Genomic DNA, 20231 nt, shown 5'->3' on the forward strand with positions numbered 1-20231 from the left:
CTCCTGAGGTGGCTGCTGCAGGGCCCGTGCTGGGGCTCACAAATGCTCAGATCCTGCCCGGGTGCCAGCACCACCTGCCCCGTGGGAGGGCGGTCATCTCCAGCACCACCTGCCCCGCGGGAGGGGGGTCACCTCCAGCACCACCTGCCCCGTGGGAGGGGGGTCACCTCCAGCACCACCTGCCCCGCAGGAGGGGGGGTCATCTCCAGCACCACCTGCCCCGCGGGAGGGGGAGTCGTCATCTGCTGGTGGCCCCGGGAGCTGTGAGGCCCTGGAGCACCCAGAGCCAGGCCCACCTCGGCCCTGGGGGTGCCAGGCATCCCTTCCTCTCCTCCCGATGCTTCCTCACGGCTGCTGCCCACCTCTCCATCTGGCGCAGCAGGGTGGCCGTGCACAGAGCAGCACCGGGAGGCCCCAGCCATGTCCCTGCCTTTGTTCCTCTCTTTGCTCCGCCCACTGTGGTTCCAGGCGATGCCATCCTGGGGGCCCTGGCACACGATTTCCCTGCCTCTCTCACCCTAACCCAGCACAAATCCTATAAGCCAAGGCCAGTAGAGTGTTCTGGAAAACCGGATTTGAGGGGAGGTGGCAGGGGAGGTTGGCTAGCGGCTGATTAGGGGTCCCTGTTGCCTGTGGGTGGCAGTGGGCACCTGAACCCCTTGGGATCCTTCCCACGGCCGAGGCTAAGGTCTCGTATGGGAAACCGGTACCTGTGTCCCTTTGAGCTTGGTGGCAGTTCCAGAAAGCCCCATGGAGGCCCTCTTAGGAGGTCTGTGGGGAGCAGTCTGGGGAGGTGGCTCAGCCACCCCACTCTGCTTGCTTGGCACTGTCTCCCTTGTCCCTCCAAGGTCTCCCCAGGGCCCACTGCACACACCTGTTAGCAGTGGAGCAGCGCCTCCCGCCCCAGAACTTGAGAAGGAGGGACAGGGCTCCAGCTGGTTCTCCTCTTCCCAGACCTTCCTGAGCCCTGTAGGAGCGGAACATCCCGTGGGCCTCTCTAGGGGATCAAGGGCACAGTTACGAGCACTGCAGGCCCCAGGAACGTTCACCTGTGTGTTTTCCTCACTCTGATGTTGGCCTGTGCCGGGACATCCTTATCCCTGTTATACCTGTGGGGAAACTGAGGCTTATAGGTCAGGGGCTCACCCACAGCCATGTACCACGTGAGGGCTGAGCCAGGGAGCACCCAGGACCCAGGACTGCCACCCTCTGCCAGGGCTCTCTCCCTCCAGAGGCCCTGCACTGACCACTTCCCAGCCGCCTCTGCATGGTCTTCCCGGTCCTGAAGACCCTGGCCTCTGCACGGCCACCTGCGCCCTCCTGGGACGCGCTGCTCAGTCAACCATAGCACAGTCGCCCATGCTAGATACAGGCAGCTGCGGGAGGAGCTGTACTGTGCCTGGCATCCTGAGGCAGCTCCTTTCTGTCACAGCCCACCCACCCCTCACCCCCACCACCCTCCTTCCAGCCCACAGTTCTGCTGGGGTAGCGAGGGAGCTGGACAGGGCGGCTGTGGTGGGAGGCCTGTGATGCGTTCTCCAGTATGGGGACCGGCTGGCCCCTGCTGCCAGCACTGGGCTCTTGGACCTGTAGAGGGAGCTGGTGGGCGGGTTGAGGCCCTGGGTGCAGGCTGGCATCGTCTGCAGGGACAGCTGTTGTTGGCGGCCTTGGAGACGGGCTTACTGCCCAGCTCCTCTGAGTGCCCCGTTCCCCCAAGGCACCCATCTCCAGGCTGCCCGCTGCAGTCCAAGCCTGCCTGTCCTCTTTCCCACACCCCACCTGGGGCTCCTGGGCTGGGTCTGGGGGTTTATCTGAAGAGATGAGCCAGACATCTTGGGCTTCTGGGCTTCCCAGGCCTCAGCTCCTCTGTGGCCTCTCCCCCAGGTGCCCATCCATGCCCTGTGGAGCGACGGCCGTGAGAACCTGCTGGGGGCACTGCTCATGGCCGGCCAGTATGTGATCCCAGAGGTACCTGCCTGGCGCACGTGGAGGCGGGGCAGGTGGGGCGGGGGCGGGGGCGGGAGCCCGGAGAGCAGCCAGGAAACAAAGTCCCCCCGGCCCCCTCCCCAGACGCCATTGCCGATAGCTGGGTGCACTGTCTTCTAGATCTTATGTTGTGGATATTTACATTAGAGATACGTATGGAAGTTTTACATTAGAGATACGTATGGAAGTTTTACATTAGAGATACGTATGGAAGTTTTACGTTAGAGATATGTATGGAAGTTTCTATAAAAATAGGTTGCAGCCAGCAGGGCTCTGAAGGGTGTCACTTTCCCTCCTCCATGTCTTTCCCTGTTTCCTGTGGCGCCCCAGGAAGGAGTGTGCAAAGATCTCCCCTGCCCTGGGGCAGGGGCTTTACCCAAGGCTCTTGAGCAGCTTGACTAGAGCCCCGACACAGGCTCCTGATCATGGGCCTCAGGGACTCCCGTTCACCGTGGGCAGGGGCCTCCAGCATCAGCTGTGCTCGCTGTACCTTTGGGATGAGTTCTCAGGGCTCTCTAAGAAGCAGGGGTGGGGGCAGTGCAGGTGGGAAGGGAAGGAAGTACGGTACCCTCCTGCCACCCAGCCACCTGCACGCCCCAGGCCCTGGGGTCCCCAGGCCCCTGCAGGCTCAGGGGTAGGTGGCAGGGCAGGAAAGGGCCCGAGAGGGGCAGTACCTGCTCCCAGGAGGGTCTCTGCCTGCGGTGGGTGGGGTTACAGTCCCGCCTCCCCCTGGGTCTGGGCACCCCATTGATGGCAGGGAGGAAGCTGGAGGGCAGAGGGGTCGGGGACAGGGTGGCCACTGCTCTGAACTCTGTCGCTCCCTTCCTGCAGGTCTGCCTCTTCTTCCAGAATCAGCTGTTTCGGGGCAACCGGACGACCAAGGTGGACGCTCGGAGGTTCGCGGCCTTCTGCTCCCCGAACCTGCTGCCTCTGGCCACAGTGGGTGCTGACATCACAAGTAAGCCCCTTAAGAGCAGGGCCAGGTGCCTGCCCAGTGCTGGTGCTGGGTGAGGGGCTGCTGCAGGGAGCTCGTGGCTGGGACTCAGCAGAATTTGAGAGCACCATGCTTGGTTCTGACTTGCCCTGGCTTGGTTCTGCCCTGGGCTGTGGGGAAGCCAGGGCTACGTGGACAGGGCTGTTGGGTGGCTGCAGAGGTGGGGGCCTCCACAGGTCCCTGCAGGCTCAGAGGCGGGAGGCCTGGAAGAGAGGTTTGGGGCATCTGGCCCTCGTGTGTCCTGCCCAACCACTGGCCCCAGGCCTAGGAGGTCCTCAGTGACCACCTGGCTCTGCTGCACCTCTGTGTGCCGTAGCCTCGTCCCCAGGAGTTTCAGGGAGTCTTTCTGTCCTCTGGTTCTGGCGGGCAGCCTGGCCATCCTTGTGGGGCTGACTCGAGCGGTCCTGTGTCCTGAGGCTTCCCCCTGGCGGGGGGCCCAGCCCGCTCCCTGGCCCTGGCTGTAGGAGCAGCCTTGGAGCTTGTTCTCAGAGACCGGTGCCCTGCCAGGCCTCACCTGAGATGCAGGGCCACTCCAATGGCCTGCCCGGGAGTCCCTCCCTGGCCTACCGTCTCTCCATCTGGGATGTGCTGCTGCTGAGGGAGCCCCTGCTTCCTGGACTCTACCCGGCCCCTGCCTGCTCCAGGTCCACGGCCGGCATGGCCAGTCCTTCTGACCCCACCCCAGCACCCCTCCTTGAGGCGGCTGGAGCGTCCCTTCCCTCCTGCGCGATGCCTCCTGCCTGCCCTGGCCCCCTGCTGTTTCGAGGGAACCCCAGATCTGCCCTGTGTCTCATCCTGATGGACTGAGGTGGGGTCCAGCCCGGGGGAGGCTCCAGGGCTTGGCAGCACTGGGCTTCCTTTGGGAGCATTTGACACCTTGCCCGGGGCTGGGTGGGGCTGCCTGCCCAGGACCAAAGCAGCTGTTCCTGTCTGGGGTGGGGTGGGGTGCAGGCGCCCCCTCACCCATGCTGGGCTTCTGTCCAGGCCTGGGCCATGGCGGGCTGGTGGGTCAGGCCCACAAGGTCACTGGACGCCTGAGGAGGCACTTCCTAGGGAATCTCCCGGTGCAGCAGAGGCTCCCCACTCCCCCATTTTAAGGAGGAGCAGACCCTCCTGGAGAAAGCATTGGGCTATGGGCTGCTGGGGCACAGCTTCCCGGAAGATTTCCCAGACACAGGCAAGGACCCTGGGGAGCCCCAGGGCCTGGCATGAGGGGGCCCTGGGAAGGGTCTGGCAGGGCAGGGACCTTCCTGGAGCATCCACCAGAAGCCGGGGGACAGGAGGGGCTCTGGGCATGTCTGGCTGTGGGGCCATCTGCAGAAACGGGTGGAGGCAAATGATTCCGAAAGTCCCCGGCATCTTTGGATCTCAAGACAAGGCAGCATGTGGGAGTCTGGGCTCGGTGGCTGACTTGCTTGTTGCCCCAGGGCCCCTCAGCAGGACAGGACAGAGGAAACTGCCTGGTTCTACAGGTGAGGAATGGAGGCAGAGAGAGGCAGGCTCCCACAGGGAGGCACCGACTCAAGCCTGTGCACTGTCTCCTGTCCTGGGCTCACACCCCATCCCTTCTTCCTGCTGCTCCCTTGAGCACCTTCTAGGGAGTGTGAGGCCCAGAACACATCAGTGTGTCTACCGTGTGTGCAGCACACCGGGTCTCAGGGGCTTGGGCAGGGGTCCACTTCCTCACCGAGGGCCAGAGCAGCCTGAAAGGCTTCTTGGAAGAGGTGGCTTGTGAGCTGGTGCTGGTCGGGTACTGGCTTGCTTGCCCATGCTGGATGCTGGCACTCGGCCCCTCCAGCCCAGGGAGAAGGAGCAGCAAGAGGTGTGGGCGGTGCCCTGCAGGCCCGGCTCCCCCATGGGGCCTGATTCACACCTTATCTGGGGCTCAGGAGTGGAGCTTCTGCTGGTGGGTGGACCCCGCCCCGGCAGTGCATAGAGGACCGTGCTCCGGATTCCAGGGACTCCGCCAGCACCGGGTACTAAGCCCGGGCAGGCCACGAGGCTCAAGACACACCGGCCTCAGGCCCAGGGCCGAGGATCAGCTCCTGGGCGCAGCACTAAGGCTGGTCTGGGTGGGAGGCTGCCCTGGCCCCAGCCCCCCACCCCTGAGTGTTTCCCACGTGCGTGTGGGTGTGGGAACCTGATGCCAGGCTGCCGGGCCGGTTCTGGCACCTGGTGTTGAGAAACTTCAGGCCTTGCCCAGGGCGTGGCTGCTGGGGCCCCTGGGGAGGGGCACGGGTTGGCAGTGTGCACCCTCAGCCTCTCTGAGCCAGCTGGGGGTAGCAGTGCCAGCCTGGGCTGGGATGCCAGCTGCCAGCACCCTGTCGAGGGCTTGTCCTGGGCTTTTTACCTACTGTCTGGGAAGTGAGGGGCTGGGCTGGTCCAGGAGACATGGGCGGGCTTGATGCTCCTGTCCACAGTTGGCTCAGCGCCAAGGGGTGGGGGGGTGCGTGGGAGGCTGGAGGAGGCCCTGCTGGCCCTGTCCTTTCCATGTGTCTGAGGAGAACACACTGTCACTCCCAGGCAAATCCTGCACACTTACCCTTCTGTGCTGAACCCTGGCCTTGGCCCACTCTGCTGGGGCCTTTGGAGCAGAGGAGGGTGGAGAAGTGGACATGGCTGTGGGGTTAGGCCAGGCCTGTCACTCACCAGCCATGGGTCCTTACGCTGGGTCACCCCAACGGAGAGCCCCAGAGCCCTCCTCTGTGCACTGGGAGAAGCCACCTCCCTCCCAGACATGTCCCAGCCACCCCAGCTGTGCTGCATCCAGCTTTGAGGCCGCAGACTACACCCTTCGGCTCCTGTGCTGAGCTCCCGTATCTGTAAAACAGGGCCATAGCCCCTCTTGGGGTTAAGGGGCTGAGCCAGCAGGCCTCGCCGGGCCATAGAGCCACCACCGCTCCTCTCTGCCCCCGGGCGTGGGGTCACGTTTCCCCTGGCCTCCAGCAGGCCTGGACAGGAAGGACTGGGATCCCAGGGGTGGTCTCCACAGAGTCTCAGGAGGCGGGAGGTCAGTGAGGGTTGGGCGTGGGCCCTCTTTGTCTCTGTGTAGCCCCCTCTCAGCCATAACTCTTTGCCGGTGGCAGCGGTGCCCCCTCCTTCCCTGTCCTGACGCCTTATCTGCTTGTCCGGCTGAGACACACGCCCTCAGTTAAAGGGCATCTCATGCTGCCATCGTGTGGGGCTGACTGATGCTGTGGGCTCTGGTGGGGGTGGAAGCCTCACTGCCAGGTCTCTGCTCCCCCCTCTTTCATCCGCAGCACCCCACATCTACCCGCTTCAGCTCCACCGTGCCAGGAAAGTCCTTTTTATTGCATGCAAGCTGCTCTGGTGGAAGCGGCCGGAGACACGTGGGTGACATCTCCCTGTGGGCAGGACGAAGAGCCCTGTGCGGGGGTCCTCCTGCCCGGGTTCCTGTCCCAGCACTGTGCTGGGCTCTCCAGGCACCCAGGCCCTTCCCCACCCCTGGGCCTTGGTTTCCCTGGGCTGGGCTCTCCAGCCTCCGGGGTGTTTACTGCCCTGGGCAGGCTCTGACACCGCACAGTGCGGTGGGAGTCCCCGGTGTCCAGCCCTGCTCTGCTGGAGGCTGCCATGAGTGTGGAGAGGGGCAGAGGGAATGGACCCCATCCTTGGCGCTGGCCTCTGAGGATTTGGGGGCCGGGCTTACAGCATCAGCCTCCCACCTCCACCCACAGTGGAGCAGGAAGGTCGGCAGAACCCTGGGGAGTCGAGTGCTGCCAGAGTGGCGGCCTTCAGCTCGAGGACAGGCGTGTCCTCTGGAGAGCCCCTCTGCATGGACGGGTTCAACGGGCACTGACCCCAAATATCCATCCCTCCCCACTTTACCTGGAGCCTGCACCGCCACCATCACCCACCCTGGGTGTGGGGAGGGGGTGATGGGCACACATTAGGATTTTGGGGTGAACTGGATAGAGGCCTTCTCTCCCCAGAGGTGAGGGGTCCGAAAGTCCATTTGTTCACTCATTCAACCACTGACCCGGTGGGCAGTGGGCACAGTGGGTGCCCGTCAAGGGGCAGAGGAGGCTGGCTGGTTTGACGATGCTGCCCCACGCCTGTGACCCAGCGCAGTGACTGCTGGTGGCTCCCCAGCTGGGCACGCCTGCCCTCCTCGCCTCTGCGCCCGACCGACGCCCCCATGTGGCCTGCAAGACACAGCCGGGCCTCCATCTCTGCAGGACCCTCCTGCCCCCTCGCCTGGCCAGCGGAGATTCCCTGGGCTTCACCCTTGAGACTGTGTTGCCCGTTGCTCGGCCATCGGTCTCTTTCTGGCCAACGAGTGCCTCCTCCCGCAGCCCTGTGCACGCTGCGGAGCCTGGCACAGGCCTGACTGCGCCGAAGCATGGGACGGTTTGCCTTCCAGAGAGGAGACAGGGCAAGGGGGCTAAGCCGCGAAGGCTCAGGGCTCTGAAAACAAGGGAGGAGGCGGCCTGTGCAGAGGGCCAGGCGCTGGGCTGGGGTCTCGGCTGGTGGAAGGCCTGAAGGCACCACACAGGCCCTTCCCTGTCCTCAGTCAACAGGGAGCTGGTGCGGAAGGTCGACAGGAAGGCTGGGCTGGTGGTGCACAGCAGCATGGAGCAGGACGTGGGCCTGCTGCGCCTCTACCCTGGGATCCCTGCCGCCCTGGTAGGGACCGCCCCGGCCATCCTGCCCCTACAGCCCTGAGCCCCAGCCCTCTGCAGCTCCCATGGCCCTCAGGCTCCCTGGGGCCCTCACCAGCCAGTGCAGACCCCGCATGGACCTGAGATGTCTGCAATGTGGCCCCACCAGCCCCAGGCCCTGTCCCCTGTCATCGGTCGTGGCGCTTTCCAGCTTCTTGGGGAGTGGGCAGGGTTGGGGCGCAGCTCACAGCCAGAACGGGGTCTTCCGTCCGTGCTTTTCTAGAGGCAGCATCCTCCTGCAGATTCCAGCTGGCTGGGAGCCGCCCCTGCTGTGCTGGACGAGGGTGTTTGCGCTGGGGCCTCTGATGGCTTTCTTGGTTCCTCTCCCACCTCTCTGAAGTGTTTCCACGGCGTTGTGTCACACAAAGCCTTCGTCCCTACAGACAGGGTGACCCTTTGGGAGAATGTGGGGGGAGCAGGCCCTCCAGGTGCCAGCAGCCATGCACGCCTGCCAGGAACCCCACTGTCCCGGGAGCAGAGCAGGCACCAGCTGCCCCTGGCTTGGGGTCCCCCTCCTTGGGAGGGCACGGGGCAAGTCTCAGTGCTGCCGAGGGCAGAGACCCTCACCATCCAGCCCCCACCCCACCGCCCCACAGGTTCGGGCCTTCTTGCAGCCCCCCCTGAAGGGTATGGTCATGGAGACCTTCGGTTCGGGGAACGGACCCACCAAGCCCGACCTGCTGCAGGAGCTGCGGGTGGCCACCGAGCGCGGCCTGGTCATCGTCAACTGTACCCACTGCCTCCAGGGGGCTGTGACCACAGACTATGCAGCTGGCATGGTAGTGCCGGGAGATCAGGGCCTGGCGGGGAAGGGGACAGCCTGAGGGCCTGGCAGAGGTGGGCTCTGACCCACCCCTCATGGGCAGGGGGCCGTGGTGAGTTGCCCTTCCTGCCCACACACCCCCTCCTCACAGGCCATGGCGGGAGCCGGCGTCATCTCAGGCTTCGACATGACATCGGAGGCCGCCCTGGCCAAGCTATCGTATGTGCTGGGCCAGCCAGGGCTGAGCCTGGATGACAGGAAGGAGGTGCGGGCGCTCTCGGGCTGTGGGCAACCCTCGGTGTGCACAGGCATGTCAGTTGGCTCCCAGGGGCATGTCTGGGGCGATGCTGGAAGAGCCTGGGGGCCGGCCCAGGGTGTGTCCTGTTTGGGAAGGGGAGGGATGTGGCTCCCTATAGTGGGGAAGGGCAGCTCTGGGCCCAGGCTCCCCACAGCCCTCACCGGACCCCCAGCCCAGGCTCTGCCTGTCCTTGTGCCTTCTCAGCCTGCATGGAGACCTGAGGCTCCCCTAACTGTCACCAGGAAATCCTCTCCTGCTGTCCACTCTTCTTGGAGGGTGGGGTTCAGACACAGCTGGCCCCAGACCCTTGGGCTGCCAGCCCCTGGGGCTGGGCAGAGGCTTTGGGGCCCCTGGAGACCCTGAGCTGGTAGGGCCGGGGAGTGGGGCTGGCCTTGTGAGGGGACCCGGCCCACTCTGGCCCAAGGGATGAAGCACACATGGCCGAGGCTCAGGCCCAGGGCAACCCCTGCCTGTGCCCGGGTAGCCTGAACCTCCAGGCTGTTCTGGGCTGCCCATCCAGCCCTGGCAGAGCCACTTCGCCTCTGTTCTCTCCCCCAGCTGCTGACCAAGGACCTTCGTGGGGAGATGACGCCACCCTCGGTGGAAGAGCGCCGGCCCTCACTGCAGGGCAACACACTGGGCCGTGGGGTCTCCTGGCTCCTCAGTCTGAACGGCAGCCAGGTAATGGCGTGGGACACGGGCCTGAGTGGCAGCTGGGGGCTGTGCACCCTCTTGGTCACCCTGGGATGCACCAGGCAGGCACGAGCCCCTGTAGCCATCACTCCAGCCCAAACAGTTAGGCACACCCGGGTTCTGGGGCCCAGGAGGAGGATTTGGGGTCTGCAGCAAGGAAGGTTTGCAGGGTCCATAGGGTAGGAGCCAGGAAGGGCCAGGCGGTGGGCACACAGCAGGGAGGCTGGGGCCGGGGCTCGGCAGGTCGCTGCCTTCTGACTGGCAGTGCTGCCTTAGTGCGGGGCTGCCTTGGGAGCTGCCTGTCCAGAAGAAGGGCGGGTGAGTGGGGGCGGTGCTTGCTCTGGGCTCTCCCAGGCTCTGAGTACCAGGGGTTCCAGGCCCCCACCTGAACCCGGAGGTGAGGGCCAGCCTTTGAGCACGTCCCCTGCACAACTGGGGTGCCCAGACCTAGGAAGGGGGGCTTTTGAGGCCTGGGGTCTTCAGGGGGATGGGGCCTCCCTGGACCCCGCATCATGCCCGCTTGGCTGCTGGGCCAAGCATCCAGGCCTGACATGGGGCCTGGCAGGCCAGACAGCCTTGCTCCCCACTGCCTGGGGTCCTGCCCCAGCCTCAGTGCCTCAGTTTCCCCCCATAGGGATGGACCTGTCTTGTGAGCCATGTGCTGCAACTGCCACTTGCTGGGGCGGGTGACGGGCAGATGGAAAGGACTGGCGTGCATGCCTATTATTAGGGTGACTGCATGGGGCCTGAATGCTGTAGGGAGGCAGGCCAGAGGCAGCAGCCTTGTCACCAGGCCACGTTGTGCCCGCTGGGTGTGGTGGTACCTGTGGGGCCTCTGCCAGGACCGCTGGGTATGGTGGCCCCTGTGGAGCCTCTGCCAGGACCGCTGGGTGTGGTGGCCCCTGTGGGGCCTCTGCCAGGACCGCTGGGTATGGTGGCCCCTGTGGGGCCTCTGCCAGGACCGCTGAGTATGGTGGCCCCTGGGGGCCTCTGCCAGGACCGCTGGGTATGGTGGCACCTGTGGGGCCTCTGCCAGGACCGCTGGGTATGGTGGCCCTTGTGGGGCCTCTGCCAGGACCGCTGGGTAAGGTGGCCCCTGGGGGCCTCTGCCAGGACCGTGGCCTTTTGGCGTCTTGGGGAGCTCCTGGGTGCCCGGTGCTGGGGGCAGGTGGCTCTTCTGGGAAGGTGCAGCTGTGGGAACAGGACCTTCCTTCCAGGGGAGGGGACTGGCTCCGCTTCTCATGCTCTCCTTACGCGGGTGACTTACGATTCCGTCCTGACAGCGGTGGGACCAGACGGGAGTCTTGGAGGGTGGGTAGCAGGCACTGGGCCACACACCCTTTGGGGACAGGGCTGGATGGTGGTCTCATGGCCTGGCCTTAGCTCCAGGGGAAGGGGTCCTAGGTGGGCCTGGGTGGGGTGGGGTGGTGAGGCTCAACCCCAGGCCTTCCGACGTGGCAGCTCAGGTTCCTTCTCACCCACGCACTGGGATCTGCGGGCCCTTGTGTGTGGGCTGGCAGGGGTCACACAGCACCAGGGACTGCCAGTTCCACCAGATGCCAAAGGGAGGCGTGGGTCCCAGGGTGCCGCCTTCCCCACCTAGGAGGCAGATGCCCTGCGCAATGCCCTGATGCCCAGCCTGGCCTGTGCTGCTGCCCACGCCGGTGACCTGGAGGCGCTGCAGGCGCTTGTGGAGCTGGTGAGCCTCCCTCACCCTGGGGGCCCAGCCCCAGCCACTCCTGGCCCAGGGGCTCTGAACCCTGTAGGCAGGACGGCCTTTCATCCACCCACTGACCACACTAAGCCCTTGTCAGCCAGACTGGGCAGCAGGACTGTCCTGCCAGCTTGTGGGGTCTCACTGAGGCTTTGAGGGTGGGTGCAGGGGCTGTGCTGGGCCCTACCCTCAGAGGGACCCCACCCTCCCCATGGCCTACCTGGCCCCACCTGGGCCTCCCTCAGGAGTCGCATGTCCTTGTGTCACTCCAGGGCAGTGACCTGGGCCTGGTGGACTTTAACGGCCAAACCCCACTGCACGCGGCCGCCCGGGGAGGCCACGCAGAGGCAGTCACCATGCTGCTGCAGAGAGGTGTGGATGTGAACACCCGGGACACAGACGGCTTCAGCCCGCTGCTGCTGGCCGTGCGGGGCAGGTAATGGGGCTAGGGGCTGCACAGAGCTGCCTTGGACAGGTGGGCACAGAGAAGCTATGGGCTCCTGCACTCAAACAGCCTCCCGGGGCTGGGCTGGGAGAGGTGGAGGACACCTGTTTCCTAAAGGCTGCCCCCGCAGCCCGGGGCCCAGTAAGACTCCGGCCCAGAGTTCCTAGAAAACAAAAATGTTATGGACAAAGCCGGGAGGACCCGGTGCTCCTGAGTCATCTCTGTGCAGCTATGGGTATGGGGGTCTGGGGTGGAGGTGGGGCAGAAGGTCCTGGCCCAGCAGCCAGACGCGGTCAATAAAAAGCAGGCTACGTGGCAGCAGATCTGGGGCTGTGACAGGCAACTTGGGCCCTGGAGGACAGGCCCAGCCCATGCATGTGGGGGTCCCCTGCCCCCGCCAGCAAGCCCTGGCTGGTGTCTCTTCCCAAAGTCCAGAGCAGCAGCAGAGACGGAGTGTATGCCTGTGCCCCTGCATGGGGGGTGAGGCCAGCACTGGTGGGATCTGCGTCCCGTCTCCCCTTCCTACTCTTTATTGCCCCTGGACGCCCAGCAGCCCCGGGCCTGGGAAGGCCGAGGACCTGTCTGCCAGTGCCGCTGCCCAGACCCATGGGGCTGCTCAGAGATCCCAGGGCTCCTGGGGATTCCTCCCTGCGGGTGGGAGGACTTGGCCTGCAGGACCCTGGGTTCTTTTCGGGGAGGGAGTGCTCAGGAGTCCCATGGAGAGAAGGCCGGGGTGTCTGAGCCTGGGGTCATGTGACCTTGATGTGTTCAGTTGTGGGTTCCCCTCCCCAGCAGTGAGCCCTGGGGTGGGGTGTGGTGCCCTTTGTGAAGTGGGTGACTGGGGTAGAAGGTTCTTTCCACGCTCCTGTGAGCATTGACAGGGTGCTCAAAACAATAGGAGAGAACAGGGTGGTGGACAAGAGGGGGCGGGGCTGTGAGGGTCCCCCCAAGCAGGGCTGGGGTGATCCGGACTGGAGATTCTAGACTGGGAGTCCTTGGGTGTGGGTGGTGGCGGAGATGAGCTCACACAGTCCCGCCCCCTCGTCCCCTCCTAACTCACAGGACCAGGCTCACAGCACCCCCCACAACCGGTCTCCCAGCCTCGCTCCACCGCCAGGCTCCCTGAGGCCGCCTGCCTGGCCCTGCTGTGCCTGAGTGGGGTGTGGGGAGGCCACTGCCTCATACCTATTCCCAGGCTCCCTAAATGGGGTGACGGGGGGATTTGTGGTGCTTTGCAGGGGTGGGAGCACGGCCAGTGATTATGGCACAATCGTTAGGTCACCCTGTGCAACGGGCTGTGTGGCCTCCAGCCTTTGTGCCTCTGCTCCAAGGCCTGGCTAGAGCCCCAACCCCACCCCCACAGACTCCACTGTCCGGGTGCCCTGCCCCCACTCCACCCCAAGGGCAGTCGGCCGGATTGATTCAGTGTCCGCTGCGCCTGGCTGAGGAGGTCACCACGGGGTGTGATCAGCGTTTGGGTGTGCAGTGGGGCCAGTCAGCTCATGTAAGGCTGTCCTCTGGAATGGGCTGTCCCCTTGGAATGGGTCAGGGAAACTGCCCTGGGAGGAGCTATTCTGCTAGCACCAACCAATGCCCTCCCTTGGGTGCTGGGTGCGGGGCTGCCGCAGAGTTGACCCCACCCCTTGCAGACCTCAGCTGCCCTAAGAAGGAGTACTGGACAAATGGAGGTGGTGGGATCCCGGGATGATGTTGCATGGGCCTAGGCAGAGGATGGGGGGATGGGCCCTTGTCTGAGGCTAGGGCTGTGGAGTCTTGGGCAGGCAGGTCCCTGTCCCTGTGCACAGGACATGAGCCCTGCTGGCTCCTGAGTGAGGTACAGCGGGGCTGGGCTGGCCAGGGCAGAAGGTCAGCATGCTCATTCTCACACAGGCATCCGGGTGTCATTGGGTTGCTGCGGGAAGCCGGGGCCTCCCTGTCCACCCAGGAGCTGGAGGAAGCAGGGACGGAGCTGTGCAGGTGAGCGCAGCTAGAGCACCTGCTCTTCCAGGGATGTGGGGGACATAGCTTGGGGAAGGGAAGCCAGACCTGCTGGGAGGCATAAGTGAGTCAGGGTGTGGGGGCTTTCAGAGGCGAGGCCCGCTGACCTCAGTGTGCACCAGCCTGGCTGATGGGAAGAGCTGTCTACCCTGGACCATGTCATGGGGCAGGGGAAGGAGTTGTTTTCAGCTGAGCGAACAGTCCAGCAAGGGTGTCTGTATGTGCACGTGTGTGCATGTGTGTATGCGTGTGTGTGCCTGCATGTGTGTGTGTGTGTGGTGGGCTTGAGGAGGGGTATGGGAATTGGTGGTTGGGTGTGAGGGGGCTGGGGTGTGGGCTGGGGGGTGGCTGGGGCTGCATTTGGGGAGGTTGGGGCAGGTGGGGCACCGGGGAGCTGAAGCCCCTGGCAGGTGATAGGTCTGGTGAGCTCTGTTCTCCCCAGCGTGGTTCTTGTCCTGGGATAAACTGACCTAGGCCCTGCCTCCACCTGCTGGCCGCATGGCACCAGTGGCCAGTGTGCCTTCCGATCTCACGCTGCCCGAGTGACCACCGAGGCAGGCTCAGGCCTTCTAACATCATGTTATTGTTGGAGAGACTGAGGCGCAGGGAGGCCTTCAGTGAGGGTGTTGGTTGTCGGTGGAGGTGGGCTAGGGATGCAGGGATCCTACTCTGTCCGCCGCAGCCAGAATCGCTGCCTCCCACCCCATGCCTTGTGCCTGGTGACTTGGCGCTGCCTCCTGTGCCCCGCCTGGGCTGCCCGAGGCCAGGACGACTCCGAGGGACCCAAAAGGGAGAGTTGGAGGCAGGAGACCTGGGCCAGGTGCAGATGGTGGCTGGGGTGGGGGTGCTGTGAGTGGCGGGGTCTGTGTCCCTGTAAGTCCAGAGTCCCAGGCTTGGGGAGTGGGTGATGGCAGGGGCTTGGCTCACTGGCTGGGAGGGGAGTGGATTCAGGCTCCTGCCCAGCAGGAGGAGGACTAGCAGCTCTGACTCCTCCTCTGGGACCGGCCCACAACCCCTGGTCTTGCTTTTGAAGGGACTTCTGGGGTGACTTGGTCCACATTTGCACTCCAGACAGGCCTTGCTGGCTCCATTGACAGATGGGGAAACTGAGGCAGTAGTCAGGTCCTGTGGGAGCTGGGACCAGAACCCTGGTCTAGGACTCTGCTTGGAAGTGGGCCTGGCCAGCCCGAGCTCCTGGCTAGACTTGAGCCCCTCGGCCAGGCCTTCCTAGGGGCCAGTGTGTGTGTGGAGCTTGGCCTCTTGGGGCAGGTCCAGGAGGGGCCAGTGAGGCCATCCAGCAGATTCACCGCAGAGATTACCCAGTGCCACTGCAGGGCTGCTGCTGTTTCCTGGGTAGGTGCAGAGTCCCTAAGGGCCCTCCGGAGAAGGGGACAGCCCCTTCCTCACCAGGCCACTTCCCCCAGCCCCTGCACACCATGGGTGGGTGGAGCCTTCCCTGCCGGGTCCCCACCTGGCCTGCGCCTGGCCTCCCCAGGTGGGGAGTGAGTTCTTCCCAGGAGGGTGGCAGGGTGAGAAGGAGCTGGCGAGGGCCTGGCAGGTGCTCCCCACTCCAGGGCAAGTGGGCCCAGACCCCTGTCCCAGCCAGGACCCCCCATGCAGTCTGCCGGGGTCCAGGGCCAACTGTTATCCCGGGGTGCCTCCTGTGTCCCCCTCTCTGAACCGCTGGGCTGCCTCAAACTTCCACCTTTGCGGACCCCGCCCCGGGAAGAGCAGTGTTGTGAAACACGAAACTGGCGTAGGCTGCTCGGCAGGTGGGCATGCATATGTGTGTGCAAAGGCGCATGAGCTCCTGTGTGTGTGCACATATGCTTGTGTGTGTGTGCATGTGTGGGTGTGTGCTTGTGCATGTGTGGGTGTGTGCTTGTGTGCTCCTGTGTGTGCATGTATGCTGCTGTGATGCCGCTGTGTGTGCATGTGTGTTCATGTATGTTTGTGCATGTGCACCCTTGACTTGAGTCGCAGTCCCACCCACTGGGTGAAACCAGGCTCCAGGCTGCCCGATGGCCCCCAGCGACTCCTGCCCCAGGACTAGGTCGCTGCTGGGTCAGCTGTTTGGGGCTGGCTTTGTAAGAGTGTCCAGGCCACCTGGGGGACAGGCAGGTGGGCAGATGGACAGGTGCCCAGCAGGCCCCAACAACTCCTCCTCTGCCCCCACCCCCAGGCTGGCATACAGGGCCGACCTCGAAGGCCTGCAGGTGTGGTGGCAGGCAGGGGCTGACCTGGGGCAGCCAGGCTATGATGGGCACAGCGCCCTGCATGTCGTGAGTGCCCCCACCCCCTGCACCCTCTCCAAAGGCTGCCACCTCCAGGAAGGACACCTGGACAATTCACCAGCTCACTGCTCTGCCCCTCCCCGCTCTGCCCCTCCCCCAAATGCCCGGTCCTCCCCATGCAGGACCCGCACAGACTGGGTCCCCTTCCCGGGGCTCTGAGCGGTGGGGGTGACGAGAGTGGAGAAGCTGCTGGGGCCCTGTGTGTGTGGGCTGGAGACGGGAGGGCATCCTGGGGATGGGGGTCCTTGGGCCAGGCTGCTAATCAGTGGCCCCAAGGCAGCCTCTCCCCACTGCTTCCCCATAGGCAGAGGCAGCCGGGAACCTGGCAGTGGTGGCCTTTCTACAGAGCCTGGAGGGTGCGGTTGGTGCCCAGGCCTCATGCCCAGTAAGTCCCCACCCCAGGCAGGGCTGACACCCCCACATTGAGCTTCTAGTGCAGGGCTGGATCCCGGCTCGGGGGGCGTAACCAAGCGGGACAGAACCGGAGGAGGCTGAGATGGATCTCAGCCAGTTTAGGGTCTGCAGAGCCCCTCCTGGGGTTGTCCAGGGTGGAACACAGTTTAGAGGTGAGGAGAAGGAGAAAGGAGCAGTCAGGGAGGGCTTCCTGAAGGAACTGACCAGACTTGAGCACTGAGGGCCCAGCCAGGGCTCAGCATCCCCTTACCTGCCCCTGCACCCTGCCCCCCCCCGGGACCTCCTAGGCTGGGTACTTCCGTATGTCTCCCAGGCCAGTTCCCAGCTGACACCCCCATTCCCATTCGGTTGTGTGGCCCTCCCATAGTCTCAAGCTGGGTTTGCTCAGGCTCTTGGGCTGTACCGCACAGACGGGGTGCCTGGGCTTGTCTCTCTGCCCTGCCTTCGCACACTACCTGGGTATCCTTCTCAGGAGCCTTCATGTTTTCAGGAAGTGCTGCCTGGTGTCTAACCTGAAGCCGTCCTGCTGCAGTGTAAGCCATTCCTTCCTCCCGTGACCGGCTGGAGGGGTCTCAGGCATGACCCCACTGCTGGGGCTGCTTCCCAGCCTGCTCTCATGCAAAGCCTGAAGGCCTCTGTTGGGCAGAATGGCAATAAAGTCTCTGACATCCCCTCACCGGGTCTGTACAGCCTGGCTCTGAGAGGCTCTGTCTGGGTCCGGGACTGTGGATGTGTGTGGGGAGTCAGGCCCAGGCTTTGTGGGGTCTCTGGGGGTGGGCACTTGGCCCATCCTTCCGGAGGCAGCTGTGAGCGTGAGCTGGGCGGGGTGGGGTGCACGGAGGTGACTCGGCCAAGCGGTCCTTTCCCAGCTGCCCCTCCCTCTTCCTGCCACCCTGCCTTTGCCCAGGCTGGTCCCTCCTCCAGACACCCTCTGCCCATCTCCTCACCTCCTGCGCCTTCATTCTGGGCTTGAAGTCCCCTCCTCCAGGCAGCCCTCCAACCCCTGGACGAGCATGCTGCTTCTGCTTAACTCTTTAGTCCTCACAGTCCCGTCCCAGTTGCTGTCTGGTTTTGTCACCCCAGCATCGCTGCACCCGGCCCCCCTCTCAGGCCAGGGCCACACCGGGCTCCATGGGGCTGTGGAAGCCCGTGACTGTCAAGGGGGCTTCACACTCTGGTGGTGAGCCCCTCGGGACCGTTCCAGCCCCTGCTCTGCCTGAAGCTCCTGATGCAGCCTCCACCGTGAGCCAGGCCACCCTGTAAGGGGAGGGGTGACCTGTGCCTGCCTGGTTGCACAGCCTGGGCAGGTGGGTGGGTGGGGCGGGCCCTGCTGCTGCCCGGTGGGGGTGGTGCTCCAAGGCCAGGGGCAGCCTCGTGCCTTCTTTCAGCTGGGGCTGAAATCGGGGGTGTGGACCCCTGGCCCCCACCATGTGTCCATGCACTGGCCTGGGATGGCCAGGGACTCCCTGCTGCTGCCCCCGGCCCCTCACCCCTTCTTGCTGGGTGTGAGGAGTGTGGAGGCTGCCTCCCTCCAGGCCTCTCTACCTGCCCAGGTGACGGTTCCTGTCCGTCCCTCTGTTTGGCCGGCCCCTGGACTGGAGGCCCAGGAGGGCAAAAGCGTGACCCCAGAGCTGGCCCTTGGCACCTGGGCATACCCCAGGCTCCTCAGCCTGGTTCCCAAGCCTGGCTGGTACTGCCGCCGGCATCCTTGCTGTCCTCACCCCAACACAGGTGTGCCTGGGCCTTGCACAACAGGTGATGCCACGCGAGCATGGCAGGGCCGGGGAAGCCTTTGCTCCTCACCCTGGTGAGGCCCATGAGAGGCTGCAGGTGGAGGAAGGGTGGCACCGGGCCCCAGAGCCAGGAGCCCCTGCTGTCCCCGGATGGCCGGGACCCTCGGGGGGCCTTGGGGGAGGCGGTGGGGCATCTGGACAAATGCCTGGTGCAGGTGAGAAGAGGTGGGACTACCTCCGGCATCCCTGGGCTGAGCCCACCTGGTCTCCCCGGTTGCTCCTGCACACGGCAGTGCCCACCTGCTTCCCTCAGCTCCCGAGGGGCTGGGCAGAGGCTGTTGCTCACGCCACCCTGCTCAGTGCTGCTTCAGGCCCTCAGAGCCCCAGGTTGTGAAAGCTGCAGGTGGCTCGCATTAGCCCACATGGCAGCACCCTCCCAGAGCAGGTGCCAACCTGCCAGTGTAGACACACCCACTGACGCCTGGGGTGAGTGTCCTGTAGTATAGAAACACCCACTCATCCTGCTTGTCCCGCAGAGAGCATTTGTCAAGCTGGCCTTTGTCCAACTGGGTCACTGATAGAGTTCGGCAGAGATGGCTTGGGGGCCACAGGGGCTGGGCAGATGCGGAGAGCTCCTCACAAGGCTGGGCAGCCAGACCCCCATTGTCAGGCCCCTCCAAACCCTCGTGGGATGTAGGGCCCTACCACAGGGAGCCCCGGGACTGGGCCAGTGTCTCAGGAGGCTGTGAAGTCATAGGCTTGAGTCTGGGAGCTTCCTTGGGGGCCGTTTTGTGCCCCTTGGGGAGAGGCCAGAGGGGCCCTGGGTAAGGGGATTCCTCTAGCATCACCCAGAAGTGGCACGAGGTGCAGGGCCACTGCTCGGGGCTCCCTGGGCTCTGCGCTGGGCAGTGACCTGGCCCCAAGGCCTCTGGCTCTCTGGTGTGCAGTGGGAACAGCCGGGACAGACAGGCTTGGAGCGTTCGTGTCCTGCGCTTTGTTGGTGTGTTTCGTCCCCACTGTGCCTGTAGGAGGGCACCGGGCCCCCGTCTATCCCACTTCATGGCTGAGGAAGCTAAGGCACAGAGTGGCCCCGTCCTGCGCCCAGGGCTCTGCGTTGGCACAGGCCAGAGCTGGGCTGTGAATCAGGGCCGCCTTGTCTCTCGCTGTGGCATGAGGCCATGGGAGACACAAGAATGAGGCACAGCCGGGCGCCCGGTGCGTGTGGGACCCGCCTCCCCACAGTGGGGTGGCGTCACTCACACCTGGTAATTTCATGCTGGGGGAGGCCTTGGTTCCTATAGCCCATCTCGAATCACCTGGATCCCAGGGCTATCTCTGGGAAATATCTCTCCATCACGACTACTGTCTTTTTTTTTACCAGCATTTTCTATCTTAAAATCAGACTTCTCAGTTGAGGGCCCTCCAGGACCGCCCTTCCCCAGCTGGAGGTAACCAGACTTCTCATGTATGCTAGGAAGTTCCCCTTCTGGTCACACCTCAGTATTTCCTGCTGCTGGTGGGAACTGCAGGTGCTTGTACTTGTCACCTCCTCCCCGTCCTCTCTCATCAGTCCCCTTGGATGCTGGCTACAGGAGCCACCTGGGCAAGGAGAGCCTATCCAAGTGGCTGTGTGTCGGGAAGAGTCTGCCCAGGACTGGGCTAGACCAGGGCTTAGAATTAAGGAGAGGTGGCCAGGCTTGGTGGCTCACACCTGCAATCCCAGCACTTTGGGAGGCCGAGGCTGGTGGATAGCTTGAGCCTAGGAGTTTAAGAACAGCCAACGTGGTGAAACCCTGTCTCTTAAAAAATAAATAAAAACCTTAGCCAGGTGTGGTGGTTTGTGTCTGTGGTCCCAGCTACTTGGGAGGCTGAGGTGGGAGAATCGCTTGAACTGGGAAGATGGAGGTTGCGGTGAGCCAAGATCGCACCACTGCACTCCAGCCTGGGCAACAGAGCGAGACTAGGTCTCAAAAAAAAAAAAAAAAAAAAAAAAAAGAGAGAGAGGTGGGTTCTTCTTGCCCATGCAGTTGTGGTGGGGGAGGAGCTCCCAAGCTCCTGTTCTTGATCTCAAGCTCCCGTATGCCCACTTCCATCCCCACCCCCATGCCGCAGCCCCTCGGACTCCACACACAGGCACTGAGCCCCGCAGATGCAGTGATGGCAAGGCCTGTCATCCCTTCTCTACCACCAAGAGCTGTGCAGTCCCCAGAAGTCACTGTC

At 64.1% G+C, this 20231-nt stretch overlaps 1 protein-coding gene across 2 annotated transcripts in view; it reads left to right on the forward strand.

The window, feature by feature from the left end:
• Nucleotides 1–19840, forward strand: part of ASPG (asparaginase) — a 29924-nt gene extending 10084 nt beyond the window's left edge. Inside the window, exons 5-16 of one of the 2 annotated variants that reach the window (XM_002825148.4) lie at nt 1885–1968; nt 2818–2944; nt 7512–7624; nt 8256–8438; nt 8574–8687; nt 9279–9401; nt 11017–11112; nt 11400–11563; nt 13463–13549; nt 15753–15852; nt 16169–16249; nt 16769–19840. In XM_002825148.4, the coding sequence (XP_002825194.3) occupies nt 1885–1968; nt 2818–2944; nt 7512–7624; nt 8256–8438; nt 8574–8687; nt 9279–9401; nt 11017–11112; nt 11400–11563; nt 13463–13549; nt 15753–15852; nt 16169–16249; nt 16769–16789 (1293 nt within the window). In that variant the 3' untranslated portion in view covers nt 16790–19840. The remainder of the gene's footprint in view (nt 1–1884; nt 1969–2817; nt 2945–7511; nt 7625–8255; nt 8439–8573; nt 8688–9278; nt 9402–11016; nt 11113–11399; nt 11564–13462; nt 13550–15752; nt 15853–16168; nt 16250–16768) is intronic. The other variant, XM_063715752.1, reaches the window with a different exon arrangement.
• The last annotated feature ends 391 nt before the right edge of the window (nt 19841–20231 follow it).

Source organism: Pongo abelii, chromosome 15 (assembly GCF_028885655.2).
Source record: "Pongo abelii isolate AG06213 chromosome 15, NHGRI_mPonAbe1-v2.0_pri, whole genome shotgun sequence".
NCBI lineage: Eukaryota > Metazoa > Chordata > Mammalia > Primates > Hominidae > Pongo > Pongo abelii.